General features: G+C 33.2%; 1 protein-coding gene across 2 annotated transcripts in view; it reads left to right on the forward strand.

Moving 5' to 3' along the window:
- The window catches only part of LOC143345880 (uncharacterized), a 295421-nt gene that overhangs the window by 222516 nt on the left and 54502 nt on the right, over nt 1-18403 (forward strand). For both annotated transcript variants that reach the window (XM_076773446.1, XM_076773444.1), the window contains exon 5: nt 4186-4407. In XM_076773446.1, the coding sequence (XP_076629561.1) occupies nt 4186-4407 (222 nt within the window). The remainder of the gene's footprint in view (nt 1-4185; nt 4408-18403) is intronic.

The following is an 18403-nucleotide window of genomic DNA, read 5'->3' on the forward strand; positions in this document are numbered from 1 at the left end:
TTTGTTGTTCGAGTAAACAGTTTCGTTGGCTGACAATGAAAAAATGGTGCCCTAACACGTTGACATAATTCGCATGTTCTTCGAAGCTTGAACTTTCGATACAAAACCCTTGATTCTCGACAATTTCACAGAATTCGTAAGCTTTAAAAGTCGCGAATCTTATAAACCATGGAGTTTAAAATACTTTTACCGATTATAATGCTAAAGTAGAACAAGGAAAGTTAAAACGAAGAAAACGGTTACGAACGGAAATGAAATTTCGAAACTTTTTAAAGATTTACAAAGCATTGTTGCGTTCACGCTTCGATGTGTTCAATATTTGCTTAAGACATGTGAAGCATCGGATGCAATTAAACGCAATGATCCTCTTTGCTTCTAATGTTAATATTTGAAATTATGTTTGAATGCATTTATTGCTATTTGATTCGATCAATCAATCGGTCATATTGAATATTAATACGAAACTGGAGATGGTCAACACGAGCATAAATAATAACATTGTTTTTAAACATTTCAACTTCCAATTACAATTTTCTTTGATAAAAATGTTACTCTAAAATATGGAAAGAAAAGAAGGAATAAGAACTACTAACAAATGAAGTGACCATTTTTCACAATTCAAATTTCCCGCTTTTGTAACTTGCTTCTACATTGCAGATGGTATCGTTAATTTTATTTCAAAATTTGTAATATTAATGATTCTTTAGAACAGTTAGGTGACTCTATTTTCTTTTAAATGCAACACGTTTTACAATCTTTTGAATTTTTTAAATTGCACACCTCGTAGAATGAAGAACGCGTTAAACAATAATAACCAATATTATCTTCTATTTGGATCTTCTTATTTGATACACGATAAACTAAAAATTAGTTTATTTTACAAACTACTTAAGCAGATCTTCGAGGCACTTAATCAGCACTTCTTTATCCAACAGCTACGATCGAGAGCACCAGAGACCTCGTTATGTCGTTAACATTTCTTTTCTAACTTCTTATACGCGTAATCTCAACTTTACCTTCGTGCTGGCAAAGAACGTATCCCTATCGTCAATTTTTGCGTGCTAGAGTGACTCCCAACACGTCGTACAATACGTAGATGTCGATGCGAGTCCTAGATTCGGCGTCTACGTGCTTATCCGCTGGAAATGCAATTGCATATACGGTTCGAGATATCGATACTCTGGCTCGAATACGAGACACGAACATACGTAGGTGGAAACAAATCGATCACAGTCAGAATGTTGAATGTAAAATCTTATTGTAGCGACAAGACTTGGAAGTAAATAACATTAGGAAAATGTGTTATTTATACATCGTCGCTTAAAATCGATTTACAACACACCTCGATGTCCAAAGTGAACCCTTCTTCGTAGAAGGGCAATTCTAGAAACTGGGACAAGCTTTTTTTGAAGCGAAGATACAAAAGCTTCCACGTTAGGAGAAGTAGAATAGTGTGGGTGATACAACTTCTTTGTTTAAAGTATGTATTCGTTTCAAAAATTGAATTATGAATTTCTTTTTACATATACAGGGTGTTCGGCCAGCCCTGGGAAAAATTTTAATGGGGGATTCTAAAGGCCAAAATAAGACGAAAATCAAGAATACCAATTTGTTGATGGAGGCTCCGTTAAAAAGTTATTAACAATTAAATTCAAAACTTTCAAATCGTTCTGGAAAAATTATTTTTAGTTGCAGGGGTCAATTATAAGCATTTTTGGTGAATAGACATATCCCTGAAATCCTATCCACTTTCGAGAAAAAAAATCAGGTATGTATTGAAATTTTTTGGCAGAAAAAAAAATTTTTCAAATCGTTTTAAAAAAAATTTTTTCGTTTGCAAGAGTCGATCGCAATGATTTTTGGTCATTACAGATACCCCCCAAATCCTACGCATTTTCAAGAAAAAAATTCCTTACCGAAAATCTAATTTCAGGCCACTTCGTTCCCCGAAATTTCATGCGAATCTTTAAGACATCATAACTCCTGAACGGATTGGACGATTTTAATTTTCAGACACGCAAACGACGCGTATTTAGATGAAGAATATGTAGAAATTGCAAAAATATTCGAAAAGTTGATCCTTGACTCCGAAAACTGAGAAAAACCCAATAAAAATGATCGAATTTTCAAACAGCCATAACTCCTATAATAGTGAATATATTTCAATGAAACTTTTTTCTAAAGTAGAGCTCACAAGTACCTACAAAAAAGTATTAGACAACTTTTCTGTAGGGCGTTAAATAAAATTATTAAAAATCAAAAACGAATTTTTAAGAAAAATCGACAGGGGGGGTAGCTGTCTAAATTTTTCGGCGAAAAAAAAAATTTCAAATCGTTCTAAAAAAAATATTTTTGGGTTTAGGGGTCAATTACAATCATTTTTGGTGAAGAGTCATATCCCCGAAATCCTACTCATTTCTTTAAAAAAAATTCGAAAAGGTGTGTAATTTTTCGACAAAATTAAAAAATTCCTAATCGTTCTGGAAAAATTATTTTCGGTTGCGGAGGTCAATTACAATAATTTTTTATGAATAGACCTACCCCCGAAATCCTATCCACTTTCTAGAAAAAAATCTAGTACGGGCAGAACTTTAAATGTTAATAACTTTTTAGCAAAATCTCTATCAACAAATTAGTATTCTTGATTTTCATCTTATTTTGGCCTCTAGAATCTCCCATTAAGATTTTTCCTAGGGGTGACCGAACACCCTGTATCTATCTTATACAGGTTACTCGGCCATCCCTGGAAAAATTTTAATAGGAGATTCTAGAGGCCAAAATAAGACGAAAATCAAGAATACCAATTTGTTGATTGAGACTTTATTATAAAGTTATTAACGTTTAAAGTTCCGCCTGTGAGAAACTCTACTTACTGACGTATCGACAGCCTTACCGTTCTCTGAGTGAGAACCTCTATCACGCGTACGCAGCTGTTCGCAGATTGCCGTTCTACAGCGGAACCTCAAACATTAATAACTTTTTAACGAAGCCTCAATCAACGAATTCCTATTCTTGATGTTCGTCTTATTTTGGCCCCTAGAATCTCCCATTAAAATTTTTCCCCAAAGTGGCCGAACATCCTGTATATCATTGTGTATATAAAAATGTTACACGTCGTTTTTTCAAGCTGCATTATATTTCAGTTTCGATGACCAAAAATGATTAAGTTACACTGTCAGATACACTGTACTTACGATAATATTAAATAATGATACCTCTGTTCCCGATCCCTAGGTAAATTATTCTACAGGGTGTCTTGTTTAAGTGAGTACAGTAGGATATCTCGGAAGTTGTAATTATTAAAAAAATGTTCGTACAAAAGTTGTTTGCTAAGACAGGTTACATCATGTAGTATTAATTATTTTCTTGTGAGTGGAGTGTTGGAGGAGATCTAAAGGTCAATCTAATTTTCTTAAATGATATGTTATATTTTTTTATTCAGAAAGTAACAACAGATACTGAGACAAATTCAAAGAGGTGCTATACGATATTATTTTGAATTCGATAAAGGTACACTATATTGTTAGTTTATGTTTACGTCCTGCATCGGTTGATAACCAACAGCCAGCAGCGTTGGTTGCGTTCGTATCAAATTACTGCAGTTATGATATTATAGACAGAGGTTGAGGATTGTTGGCTGAAAAATGTTAGTTTACAATATGTTATTATAATCCAAACTAAATACGTATAGTGACGAAATGAAAAATAGCCATCCTAATCTAATATCTCGAAAACTATTAAATTCTCGAAGCTAAAATTTTGTATTTAGAATCTACACCCTCTTTCCACCATCCCCTATAAATTTTCTGCTGATCGAAGAGGTGTGCCATTTGGAAGTACAAGTCAAGAATATTAAAGCACAGGAAAAAAATCTCACCTGAATAAAGAAGTGATCAAATAAAGATCGCTGATCGAAATACAAAGGCCACTATATGTAAACTCAAAGTTTAGGTCATAAGTTTTAGTACACCCTGTACAATAAAACGTGTTCTAAGATGTATATAAATAAAACAGTGATTAAGATACTACGACTACTATCTAAATGTTTTCTTCAGGGTTGTTCACTAAATGTTTTGTAAAATATATTGCTCGTCAAGATTGTGACTCTCAACGACCTTCTTAATTATACAAATGTTTAATTTTCAAACGTCACTAATCGCCAAACGTTTCGCTTGTTCGTTTCAGTGCCGCGAACAGTGTTGAAAAATCAATCGGAAGACGACGTCGAGCCAGACGAAATGGATCTGATGCACGAATTCGAGGAGGGCTTCGATAGGGCAGACTTCAGGGCAGAATTCAGCCCGAGTCCCAACCTCGAAGGGCCACAGCCACAACCGAGGGATAACGTTTCCCGAAATTTTCCAACGGCCAGCTCATCGCCGCCGCGTGCTCGAACAAACAACGACGGTGAGTACCACGCCTGAACGTCATTACTTCATCTTTTTCAACTGATTTGCGATGAAACGATCCCCACGGGGTTGCCACTCGTGTTGCTGTCTCATGTTTGTTTATTTGAAAATTTTCGTCTGCCTGTTAGTGTTTACAAGTAGCGTTTCGTAGGCTTGGATCCTCCTTGGTATCAAGGAAATAAGGAAATGTTATTTTAGATAAACTCTATGCATGTATGTATTACGAAGAGGGCCTAAATTTGGAGGCGAAAGCGTTTATGTGTACTGTGTGCTCGCGAGAAGTTGGCTAGTGGGACAGTACTATTCAGTGATGACTTATTGGCTAAGCACTTGCAAACTAAACGGGGTAAAGGCAAGGAGAGATCTTCGCGCCGCCTTATTCCCGCTATAGAGGCCTGTTCTGACGTCACGCTACATAGTAGTAGAGTCTCCATAACCTCGAGAGATACATTTTTGTTCTATTCATGGCTAATATTTTGAATTGTAGTTGTGAGTGACTCAGCCAATAATGACAATGCGTGTGAGAGTAGGCGTCGCTATTACGCTACGGCCAATCGCCGTGCCCAGCCAACAAGTCATCTCTGTATAGTATATAGTATGTATACTTCGCTTGTTCCGCCTATCCCCACTTTCGTCGTACGTCGTATCGTAATTTCGGCCACTAGTAACAATACTCCAGAGTGGGGATCTAGGCACCAATCAGACCCGCATTTCTTTCGCTAGCCAACTTCTCGCGGACGTACAGTGCCTATGTAGTTGGTTGTAAAGACTAATAAACAGATAAAAGTTTTATGAGTTTCGATACTTTTTCCTGTATCTAGTACATTCTATGATTCGATTCGACTTATTTCATTGCATAGGTTATATTCTAAGAAATTTTTGCCGTAAAATAAATTATTTTCAGTTTTAATTTTCATTTCATTAATCGAAGAAGAAAAACTTGAACGGCTTCACAGTCGAGTAAACGAGGCGTATAATGTATGGAATTCGTGTGACAAATCATTCTTTTCATTAGATTATTAAACATTATGGTATATTGAAATAAATAAGTTTTATAAAAAGCATAATATCTTCGTAGCCTTCTGTTTGTAATGTTAAGTAACGACATGAAAATTTATAACTAATTATACGAATATAATAGAATTGAAAAATGTAAGGAAGCAGGTAATAAATCTTTAACGTTTATGAACAAATGTCGTCTTCTGAAATTAAGTAATATCCTAACATAAAATATGAAGCATCTCGTTGAATATTACATTTTCTATGATCAAGACTACTTTTATATGCAAAGTGATGGGTAGAATCCATAAAAAAAAATGCAAGGTTTCGTTTAAAGAACAAGGGCAAGTGCATATTACAAAAGAAAAATATCATTAAAATATACATAATCCTGAAGAAGTCTCAAATTTTCTAGTAAGAATTTTTGTTATATTTTCCTTCAAAAAAAAGCTACAGCATATCTCTATTTCTACGGTTAAGCTGTATCTAGTGTAACAATTATGTATTATTCATATCAGCTACATAATATTATATAAATCACTAAAAGCTGAAGTATCCAATAGTGTATATTATTCTGAATATAATTAAGTATGGCTGGCAGAATTTTGGCACACGAATTTTTGACTGTCTCTGTTTACTATTGAGCGTCGTTACCTATGGTCGTTATCACGTGAAATCAATTATTATACTGTGCAACGTGATACTATTGTTGTTGAATTAATACTTCATTAAACTCAATCGCATAATGTAATATAATAACGCTTAATCCATTTCAACGGAGGTATGTAGTTAGCAATTTTAGGTAATATTTAATCAATCGTAGTACACTATACGATTTTCACTGAAAATTGAAAATCGTGTCGAATCGAATGTCGGGTAGAGGCGGACAAAACTGTTATCTGGATGAAAATGTCAAACAGCGAATAAAAGATAAATTTTTGATATATTTTTTGTTCGATAAAAATTATAATTTAAATCGTACTATCGAATCGTGTTTCACTTTCGACTAATAAATATCTGAATAATTGCTGAATAATATTTGATCGAATAAACTTTCCGAATAATCTGTTGTTTTAATGAAATTTTGCCCGCCTTTGACATCGAGTATCAATTTTATTTCGACGCAATTTGAGTGGCATCCTCGATTCCATGTGTTTAGCGTATCGGAGCTTACTTTCGGATTTCCTGTATAGCGCACGCATGTTGGCTGTGGTTTTCTACCTTTGCTTTGCACTGAATCTGCACTGACACATAACACCCGTATACAAACGTGCATAGCATTAGGAGGTCAGAGTCGTTAGCAGCTGCCGCATACTGAACATTAATGCTCGAACGTAATTAAGGTTAATGCAACGCCGATATCGTCGTTGCTTATGACTTATATGTACGTATTGTAGGAAGTAAGGAAGTAAGGAAGATCAGTCTCGACTTAAGGAGAATGTGATATCACGAGTATAGAAAGGGAGGACAGTGTTAGCCATTTTTTACTTACAAACGATATCTGCTGAATACCTTCTCTTCTGTGATCTTGATGGAATTTTAATATGAAGCATATTATTTTAATGCCGATAGTTCAATGTTCAAGAGGTGAAACTATTCTCCAAACTTTAGTCTAAAGTACGTCCCTATCTTCAAAAGTTTCCGTACTTTATGACAGAGAATAACAGGATGCTCACATCAGAAATAAGAAATTAATAAGAAAGTAAAAGAATCAATTTTACAATTTTATTATTAATATTTCTGCAAGAACAGAATTGCAATCTCCATTCTGAACTCTCAATCGGTTGTTATTATGACAAATTTTGCTTATACAATGTTATTTATTAAAATTATTTTTTTAATCGTTGCTTCGTTCATACATATATTTACGAATGTATGTATATTTGATAAGAATAAATCGAAAAAAGTGTTTAATTGTTTAAATGTTTTAAATATGCCTGAACAGTCACAAACAGAGCTGTGAAATATTCTACAAGATACAAATTAAGTAAGAATGGAAACAAATTAATCACTAGAATGGTAAAATCAGTAGAAGCGGTGTTTTAAGCATATAAAGGTTATACAGACAATAAAGAAATTTAATTATTATTAATGATGTTGGTAAAATTTAGTAGAAATTATTGTTTATAACTAATTGTGTAAAGCATAAGAAAAAATTATTTTCCATAAATATTTCCACGATTTTCGTTTATTTTCTAGGTCTTTATGGCATTTTAATAGATGTCCCAAGATTTTTTATATTTTTACTTGGCACTGACATCTACACCTATTGTCAATTAGAAACAGAATATGAGTATATGGAGTAATAGCCATCGAATGAAAGTGGATACTCAGTCGTATATACATAATGTCATACATATGTCATAATACACGGATGTTTTAAACATTACGATGCTTTTACATCAGAAACATTTAATTATTTCGAGCACATTCAGGTGAACACTTTTACAGCGTCATCGTCATTGCAAATGCTACATGTTGATTGATTTTCAATTGGTTAGCAGTGATCAAATGGAGTTTCAAATGTGTTTGGTTTGCCCTCGATATATCCACTCCAACGCCACAAAAACTTTTATTCGACACTGAAAAAGGTTTTATTAAATTTTAATCGATAACGCGTCTTTAACAATTGTATTTAATAAAAATTTTTTTCCTCAATAAAAGACTGGTTATACGAGAAATTACAATTATATTTCATTTTTTCTTATATATCTTCTTCAATATCGAAAATGAATTATATGTATAATGTAAAAGGTAAAACTATTTCGAGAGATGTAGCCCAGATATTACATGTAATATTATATTTTTGTCATATTGCTCGAAATGATTTTATTTTTTTTTTTTACAATTATAAAATTAAACATTTGCGTATATTTTCGTTACTGAAGTTTACTATAAAAATGATTGGTATGAATTTAAAAAAAAAAATCAAATAAAATGCTTGAAATTACATTTTTGTCCACTAATTTTCGTAGCAAACAGCAATTCAAATTATTATTCATGTTTTGACATTTTCTGATATTAGTTTCTGTTTGAAAATTAATTAAATTTGCGTACAATAGAATATGATTCATTTGTCCATTCTTCAGTATTTCTACTCCAGCGAATGTCAAAGTCGTACTCTGTTGTACGTGTGCCCAATGAATTTTCAAAATTAATTTTCTGAAAAACAAAGCCCTCGTATAAAAAAATGTTATTTTACATGTTCTATTCACTCTTTTACGTGGAGTCACACTCTGTACGCCATTAGACCATCAGCATATAGAAGGAACTTGGTGAAAACTTAAATTATGTTAATACATAATTTACGAAACAAAGCCCTAGCAAATTTATTTAAAAAATTTCTTTGTATCAGCAATAGTTTTTAAACTTGACTTACCGCTGTTAAATAAAAACGTTTCATCAAAATCAAATTGAAAGGGTTATTTTGTCGTTGATCGACAGCTTCGTTCAACTAAAACTGATCCAGTACGACCTGCGACCACTTCCTGGACTGATTTTTCTTTCTCGTTGCAATAAGTATAATTCCAATTGTCGTGTCATGACTACGGAAAATATTAGTCGAAAATTCATTCGGCGTCGTTGCAGAGTATGTGATACAGTTCCTGAAATCCGGTCAACGATTGCGAACGATGAACTGCCACTGCGTTCTAATAATTTGTACCATTGTTTGTTTTCGTGCGCGAAATGGGTTGTCACGGCACAAAGACTCTTTTTGAAAACGGGGGAAAAAAAGCAACAAATGGATCGAACGAATAGAACGAATATATGTATTCCGAGCGAAGCTTTATTGTTTTTTGACGACAAAATTGACTTCGTTGGGAAACTATCGAGAGCGTCCTCTTGTCCGATGCGGAATTTAATGATTCTCGTTTCGTAGATTTCTATAAATTTTCTCTGAGGCTATAGAGCAACGTTTGCCAGAATTTTTTGGTCACGAAACGCATTTTATCGAGCAATGTATTTGCAAAACAGTTATACCCTTTTGTGAATATTTGGCTTTTCAAGCTGAGAACAAATAATAATTCATACTGGAGTGCATGTTTTATCATTGAAAATAAAATGGAAACAAGAGTGTACATATAAAAATGGTAAAATCAGTTGAATAGTCAAAAATACACAAATTTTGATTTTTAAAAGGAAAATCTCAATTGTACTATGATGATGATTTTTTGTAGATACAATCAGTGTATTCCTAGTTTTTCACAAATGATATTAAATTGTACAGGGTATATGTAAAACTTACTAAAATAAACTGTTCTGTAATGTATATTAATACCTCAAAGAAAATTATATTATAAACTGTGAAATCCATGAGTATTTTCTCAGCTTAAATAATGGGATCAATGTAAATTAAAAAACAATGTTAACTGGCATTAAAGTAATCCAATACAAACTTTTATCTTATTTTTTTTTTTTTGTAACGTTCTGTATATTAGTTTACAACCCTTGTTAATTGCACAAGGCTTTAAGGAAAAGAAAGAGCAGAAGCTTACAAAATTCCATTAATGATTTTTATGATGGAATTGGAAACTTTTTCTTCTTTTTTTAAATGTTGCATAAATATTTATTTTAAGATAAAAATTGTAAATTTTGTCTCTTTCTCCCTTCTTTTATATTTTCCGTAATTTGTTAAATAATTGTTTAATGCTTTACAATCATTTTGTTATATTTTTAATCGTTGTATATAAAATTTTATGTGCTTAATAAGGGTTAAGTATTGTAGCCAAAACGTTATAGAGAAGATTATAGTTTTTGTTAAATTATACTGTCAGGTAACTTTGTATTTTTATTTATTCAAAATATTGAAGATTAATGTAGTAAAAAAAATGATGCACGTTACAAATATGAAGTATTCATTTATTTTATTTTACCTTTTAGAATACCAGTTACGATTTTTCATGAAACACTTGCTCTTATCACACAGAACACTAACGTTTAATGATAGTTCATACTTCAAACTAATAATAAATACTAATGATATGTGTTTGGTTAAAATAAAATAAATTGTCGAATTTCGAGGTCGAACGAAGTAGTATAAGTTCAAAATGTTTGTGACTTTTTGCTTATTTTTTGAATATGAGAAGTTTTTCATTAAATATGTACGATCATATTTCTTAAAATTAAAAAAAAAATTATGATTGTTACATAAATATTATTTATTTTGTATTGGAAAAAGTGAATGATAATAATAAAATTAAAATATATATTATTTTCTGTGTACACTACTGAATAATAAGCTAATTGTTTTTTATTTACCGTTACCTTCTTACTGTTATAAATAACACTGATTTTAAATATTATAAAAACAGTACCTTCTAAAATTTACTTATAATGATTGAAATCAAATACTCAAAAACATTCTAATTATACTATATATTTTGACTACAGTGTCTAACAGCTTTTATTATTAAATTGTGTATTTCATTTACACAAAAATTGCTATAATAATTTTAGTAATTTTTTTCAACAAACAAAATTTATATTCTATACAATTATTATTATTTTAATATTAGACGTATATTATAATTATGTAATTTGACTTAATGGAGCTTTATGTAATAAATAAGTTTAAAGTTTTCAGCTTAAGAAAGTTTGAAAAAATCGATAGATTTTTTAAGATAAAAATTTGTTTTCCAATTGTACTACTATTGTCATTTAGTAATTACGAATTTACTAAGTATTACATAAAATCCCAAAAACCTTAAAAATATAATGTAATTCGGTATATGAAGGGGTCAGTAAATATTTCCAAAAATTTTACAGGTCGAAAATGTTGATAAATATTGGTAAATTAGTTTTTGTATACATATGCGCTAAACTATAGATTTTATGATTTTTTTACTTCACGAGCTCGGATATTTTATTCTCTGCAGACATTTGTAATCTGCTAGCAATGAAACTCCGCAGATGCTGGGGAACTAGATATTTGGCAGACGCTGATCTCTATTGTCCAAAATGGTGTAACTTTTACAACTTTAGAAACATGGTACGTGTCATTGGTGTCCTAGTGTTACCAACCGTAGTACCGAACGACGGAGACTTGAAGCATAAAGAGAACTCACCGCCAGGTCTGACCAATACAGTACGCTACTACTAACTCTCTAACCAGTGCCATAAAATTCATGTAGAAATACTAAATCTTGTTCATGGTTCAACAATATTAAACATCAGAACAAAAGTACAAAACCTTTTGGCTACCTAATTATTAATTGCCTCATAATTATTCCTCAATTTCTCCGATACAAAAATTTTCTTTTTTAGTGAACAACATGTGTTGAAACCCTTGGTTTACATTGACTGTACAGCGTCGACAAAACTTGGTCCAAACGATCATGTTTTCAAATTGGTTTAAATAATTGTGGTTTTTCCGTTACTTTCGCAAACTCGTTTCCATTATTAATATCACACGTATTACCTTTCCCCTTGAATAGCATCTATTCAACGATTTGAAAAGAAACGCGGCATTGTATATTCTAACGCGAGCCAACCCTTCAAAGCAAACAATACACGTCGCAATACGTAGAAGTTTTCCCCTAAACGGTTTCCTTCCCCGACTGTTCTCTGGCCCGCGCAAACTTCCAAGCAGAACATTCATCTTGAACGATGCACTGCGCGAGATGCAAGCGGATGCGCGCTCATAACTCTATTGCACGCGGTAATGGCCACGATGGAGTAACACGTCAGCCGAGCAAACTCACTGACTTTTTTATTCGCTCTTGCCACTACGAGGAGTTCTTTTTATCTGTTTTTCTTTCGTAGTTCTCCGGGCAAAGCCGGGAAAGTTATTTCTCCGCGATTTGATGCGCTTAAGTCCCGCCCAGGGGGAATCTGTATTTTCAAATGGCCGAAAGTTCTCGCGATTGTGTTTTAATTAGGAGGTTAACTCACGGTCCGCGGAAGGTTCTCTTAAATTCAAATGACAAATGGCGTCGTTTCGTAGTTCGCAAACTATCGTACTATCCAAAATGGTGCATACGGTGACGCTGTTTTCTGTCATGGACCCTTCTACATACGTGGTTAAATTTCATGACTACAGTATTTTATTTTCAAAACATAGCGTTCCCATCCATTTTGACAAAAGTTTCGCATTTTCGTTGCAATTCTAATTACACGATTCAAATTTTCAAATAAAAAGAATTTTTAATTCGAAGAACGAAGTGAATTCATGATTTAAATAAACTATTTTTTATTTAACAGTGGTACCTATTTTTCGTTTATAACTTCATGATCATTTCACGTCTCATAGACATTTTCGTGAGGATTGTGTGAGATAAAACTTCCATATTTTTCTGCGTAGAATTCAAGTATGTAATAAAAAATATCATGGTCCATTTATACTAAAATATAGTATACCTACTCCTACCGGAGGGGTCAAAACTTTTAAATTAACAAGTAATTTAAGAAAAGACAGCGTTTTATGCATTTTTGTATATTTTAGTATTTTATGTACGAAAACTGAATAAGAATAATAATAGAATAATAATATTAATTTAAAAAATAATTACGCATAAAATGCAATAATAAGTTACAATTATTGTTGCTGCCACGTGAAGGGTTTCCGCTGCAGTCGACAATGAACAATGTCGTTTTTGAGGAAGTCATAATTTTTCACGGACTGCATGCAATTTCTAAAGGATTTCTCTGGAAATGGTCCCCGGTTAGACCATCCTCGACCGTAATTGATGTAACGCAAACCATCACGTGCTCGCTACCAGGACTTAGGACAGTCGCTAGGACAAAGACTTAGAAAAAGAATGGGTAATAAATTAACCCAAGGATTGTGCAACGTCCTGCAGACCTTGATTTGTAGGATGAAACAAACCAGGCTGTGGGCGTTGCACAACCCAAAAATTGTTCAAATTCATCAACACCGAACGCCTCCAAGAAGACGCTAAGAGGCTTTGGACAAAAACCAGAATTGCTTGCTTTCTCAAGAGAATCACTTGAACATTAAAAGAACTTGGACATTATGGAGAATTGCTTGCTTTCTCAAGTGAATTACTTGTATTCTAAAAGAACTTCGACATTTTGAACTTGGGTTTCGCATTGGACGCGAATAGAACTTTACTTGTTAAATTTGGTCATTATTATCATCTTACAATCGAATCGCAATCGAACCATTTCTTGTTTGTTGTTAAACTTGAATATTATTGTTGTTATTGTTTGAATAAATTGTTGTGTTTGTGGATCAAGAAATTGATTTGCTATATAATTAAATCCCCGAACCAACTACGGAGTTACCAATTATTTTACCAAAGCATGTATTATAGACTCGTTCTCTTCAGCATGTCTCTCTCTCTCAATACTATCTACCATCCTTTTCCAATTCCACACGCACTCCGCCATACTGCTAACTACCATTTACACGTTCGTTACCAACTTACTTTTTTTTCACTACTTCTATACAGAACAACAATCATTGGTAACGTTGCGGCTCATAATGGCGGATAAACTTCTTTTTTTCTGCGCTTACGCTACATTATGATGAATATTCCCACCATTATATCAATGAAATATGTCATAAATTGTTAAAAAATTATATTCGTGGTCTCTATAACTTTGGGTACGAAGTAAAAGATCCATCAGATCCATCAAACTGACGGGTTCAAATAGAATGCACCCTCTGGACCACTTGCTCGCGAGCCCCGTTTAGAAGGATGGCTATCGACTCATGATTTATCCACCGTTCCTCACTAATAAGAGTGTCAATTATCAGCGCCCATTACCGTAAAATTCTACGCGATTTAATCCCTGAACAACCATTCTAATTAATTGTTATGTAAATTTACTCAACATGCTCCGAGCGTTTTCGTGCCCGCCGATGATATTCATTTACCCAGGGATTCGCCGTATTTCGTTTCAAATATTGACTACGCAGCTCGCGTAATTAATTCAGCGACAATCGCGCGTCGACGTGCGGACAGTGACGATGCCCGGGGGTGCGATAACGTGTAAATACGCGAGCAGAGTCGTTGACAGATAAAAGGTTCTAGCCGCGTAACTTCGTAGTAATCAAACGGCGAGCCACCGACAGGGGAAACCTCGTTGTTCGCAACTCCAAAAGCGATTTCCGAGCTAATTTCCCGTCTGCTGATTCCTTTAAACGCCTCGTGCCTCGGTCGTGTCGCGGCGAGTGAAAAATGAGGGGGAGCGTTGATTAAACGCTCGAAGGAAAGAACTCGCGGGAAATTCGAGGGAAAACTTTGAATCGAGAGAACTTTATTAATGAATTAAATAACCGTCGTTGCCACGAATCGAACGAATTGATAATTGCCCTTGGAACGATACATCAAACGATCCCTTCTTTCTTTTTATCTGTTTTGCAAACTTTCACACTGGTCACGGAAAGTACATTTACACGATAGACGAGTGAGACAACATTGCAAACGCACAGGTTTTTTTACATTAATTTTTCGAAAGCTTTGACCTGTTAAATTTGGTATCTCTCATTGTTTATATTGTCATGCCATGCTAACGACCCTTATCTTTAAAATTATTTGAATAATTGAGAGAAAAGAAACAGGAAAAGTTCCTGTGAATAACCTTTTCCTGAAAGTTCTTATATTAGATGTATCTTTCTTGATATCTTCGAATTTTTGTTTCTTCCTCCCTTTCTCCGTCTTCTTGCTTTATTTGTTTCGGTAACCCAGACTCCATTATCAATAAAAAGACAAAACTGTTCAATTAAAGGTATTTTCGGATAATAAAACTTCCACTGTTAATAGTTATTACATAACTAAAAGTTTTACACAAATTAATTTAAAAAAAATATTTTTGTTCAATTCCAAAGTATAATCATGATGTGAATTGTTAAGGACAAAATTTAAAGTTGATTTTTTATTTGCACAGTGTGTCTAACGACCTAATCATTTTGATGAAGTAAATTTTTACATGGAATGCATTTTAATAAATTTATACTCGTTGCGTTATCAATAATAATTATTAAACGCTAGATACGATCCATTGATAAATTCTCACTGAAATCGTAGCGTAGAATTTGTATAGAATTACGTTTTGATGTTTTCCTTCAGTATCTGTTCCATTTCTCTACATTGAAATTAAGTAAGGACTGTGTTGCAAAATATATATCATCTAGCAAGTTTCGAGAAATATCGACGACTGCTTTATAAAATCGAGGTTGAATTACTCGACTTAAATTTCAAAGATTTCTTTCACGAGTCTAGGCGCTCTAATTGGAATTCTATTCGTTCAAACGCTTCCAGTCCTGACTTCCGCATTGCTTTGAGTATTTATTTCTAGACTCTGCGCCGGTTAAGAAAGAAATAGAAAAGCACGAAGAAGCAATTCCTTCATCCAAGAATTCTGTCTCTTTTATCGCGTTTAGCCACTTCTTCGTAACTCATTCTATTTCGTTTGAATACGTTAATGCGGAGAAGAGTTCTCGAAATATCATGTTACATAACTTCTTACTGCGAGCGTTTTGCATATTATCCAGGAAACTATCTTTATTAGATTTACATTAATGCTCCAGTCATAAATGCTTTAAGCTAAATATAGTTTACTGTATTCTACGCTTAATTATTTATACGCTTACCCGCACAGAAGAAAATGTTCCTCTGCAATTATTCTCAGAAAATTCTTCCTTTTTCTTAATCAAAAATAAAAGAGACTTTACTCATTACTAGGTACTTAACTATATTATATTTACGGTGTTATATTAATAAATAACGAGACATTCATTGACAAAATAAGACACAAGTATGAAAATCATTAAAAGAATTTTTCCTATAAAATTATTAACTAAAGAATTTTTTTTAATTGATAAATTTAAACGTTACACGATATTAAGAGGGGCGTACAGTATCGTAATCAATTTTGTATTACATTGTTTTTTATACAAGGGTCACTTTCAGTTTTTTTAAATGGACAAACTAGAATTCGTAGAATAACGTAGTTAAATATTATTGACAACGGCCAGAGTATAAAGATCGAAAACATTCGAAATGCGTAATGTATGATTTCATTTATTAAAATACATCTAATCTATCTAAAAACACTTTACGGTTTTAAATATGGTAAACACGTGTATTTTCGTTTTAAATCAATTGCGACGCTAAGCATTTTACTTTCACAATTTCTTTTTTGCACATCAAACGGTGCAATAAACTGCGAGCGACCAAAGGCAGCCCTCAAAGTTATATATGGAATTATATATATATATGAAATTATATAATATAATTTCAAAGCTACGCGTACACGACATCAATGTTGGAATTTAATATGAAGGTAGTTACAATTTGTAATAGTAGTTGTGAATGTTTCATATTTAAAGCAATAAGTTCGTGCTACTTTTTTAACAAAATTGTAATTAATTTAGATCAGAACATATACGATACGTTTAAACATCTATTTTGTCCTCGGTTTTCATAATTTGTTATTAAATGAAACTTTTACGCCATTTTATTTCAATTAATCGAGGAAATAGTTTGTGATATATTAGAAGCAAAATTTTTGCTTCCATATATAACGTGCTTCTTCTAAGCAATTTAAATTGATAATTTTCATTTCGTAATTAATGAGAATTCTTTTCAGTTTTTGCTTCAATGCCATGGAAAGGGGGCTTAGGCGAACGTAGAGGGGTAATGCCCGTAGCTACAAAATTACGTAATTGCGTCCACAAGGTCTCGCATATTCATGTTTCAACTACGGTCGGTGGCTAAATGTTAATTAACTTTGGCGGTAAAATTCTTCCTCGTGAGACTGGCAGGTAAATGGCCAGGCGAGTGGTTGAAAAAGAATACCGGAAGTTGCGCGCAACCGTTGAAATCCTTAAATTACATTTAACATTTTCACTAAAAAATGCATGAAAAATTGCAGGGTATCATTTTCTCTATTCCAATTTGTTGCATAATTAGTGCATAACAAAATAAAAATATAATCAAGAAGAATATTTCTCCTTCCACGATGAAACCAGGAAATAAGATCTCTTCAAATATTTCCACACCATTCTAAAGATGATACTTCTTCTGTTTAGCTTTTATTTTTTAATTTATAGAATCGAATTATCAATTATCTTTCAATAGCCTGCAGAGCCGGGGTGAACGTTCAATTTTGGATAGATTTAGTTTACAAATATAGTAGTTTTAATTCATTGGAATATATCATACTACTTGAGTAGTATTTCTGTTGATCGAGCATCGATTTTCTGCGTTGTACAATTTTTTAAAAAGTATTTGATAGGAGAGCTATTGTTATGTATCAAAATCTGTCAACTCTGGTTTCTTGAGTTTTTCGATATTTTAAGATATATTTGCAAGAGTAGCTTTTCAGAAAGTTAAGAACTTTAGTATGATAATTTCTATAAATGAGGCATTAATGCTATTAAATTTTTAGAAAACTTTGATGATGGAATGGGAGATAAATATAATTATAAAACTAAAAACTTCAATAAGTACAAAATTACAATACTCGACTTACACATCATTGTATATTATTAAGAAGCTATTAATTTTAAGCAGTCAATATTCCTATGCGTTCAGTAATGGATTCTTAGTCTCGGACAAAAAACAATCACAAATTGTCCCTCAATATTGGTAGGTTTCGTTCAATTTCAAAGACTCCAGATGATAAATCGTGTATGTGATCCGCGGGCTAAGCAGATTGACAGCGCTCCGGCAGACAAAGAAACTGCAGTGGCATTCATTGTATCCTAAGTCACTGAAACGACAGCAGCCGCTCGTAACGGAAATAGGAGGCAAGCGGGAAACCAACAAGAAAGACGTCCGCGGGATACTCGATTTACTCGAAGATAATCAACAGAGACGCTGGCTGTGAAAGCTTCGAGCCGCATCGTTTCAGAGAGCCACGTAATTATATAGGTGCACACACCTAGGCTGCTCGAGCTCTCCTCGAGCTCTTCTTGGACGAAAGCTCTCCAAAGTTTCCGGGGTAGCTTTCGAAGTGCTATTCCCGGTTCCGGTTGCGTGGCTTTAATGAGTTAGTCGCCGAGGCGTGTATAATGCAACGCATGA

This window comes from Colletes latitarsis, chromosome 9 (assembly GCF_051014445.1).
Source record: "Colletes latitarsis isolate SP2378_abdomen chromosome 9, iyColLati1, whole genome shotgun sequence".
NCBI classification, from domain to species: Eukaryota; Metazoa; Arthropoda; class Insecta; order Hymenoptera; family Colletidae; genus Colletes; species Colletes latitarsis.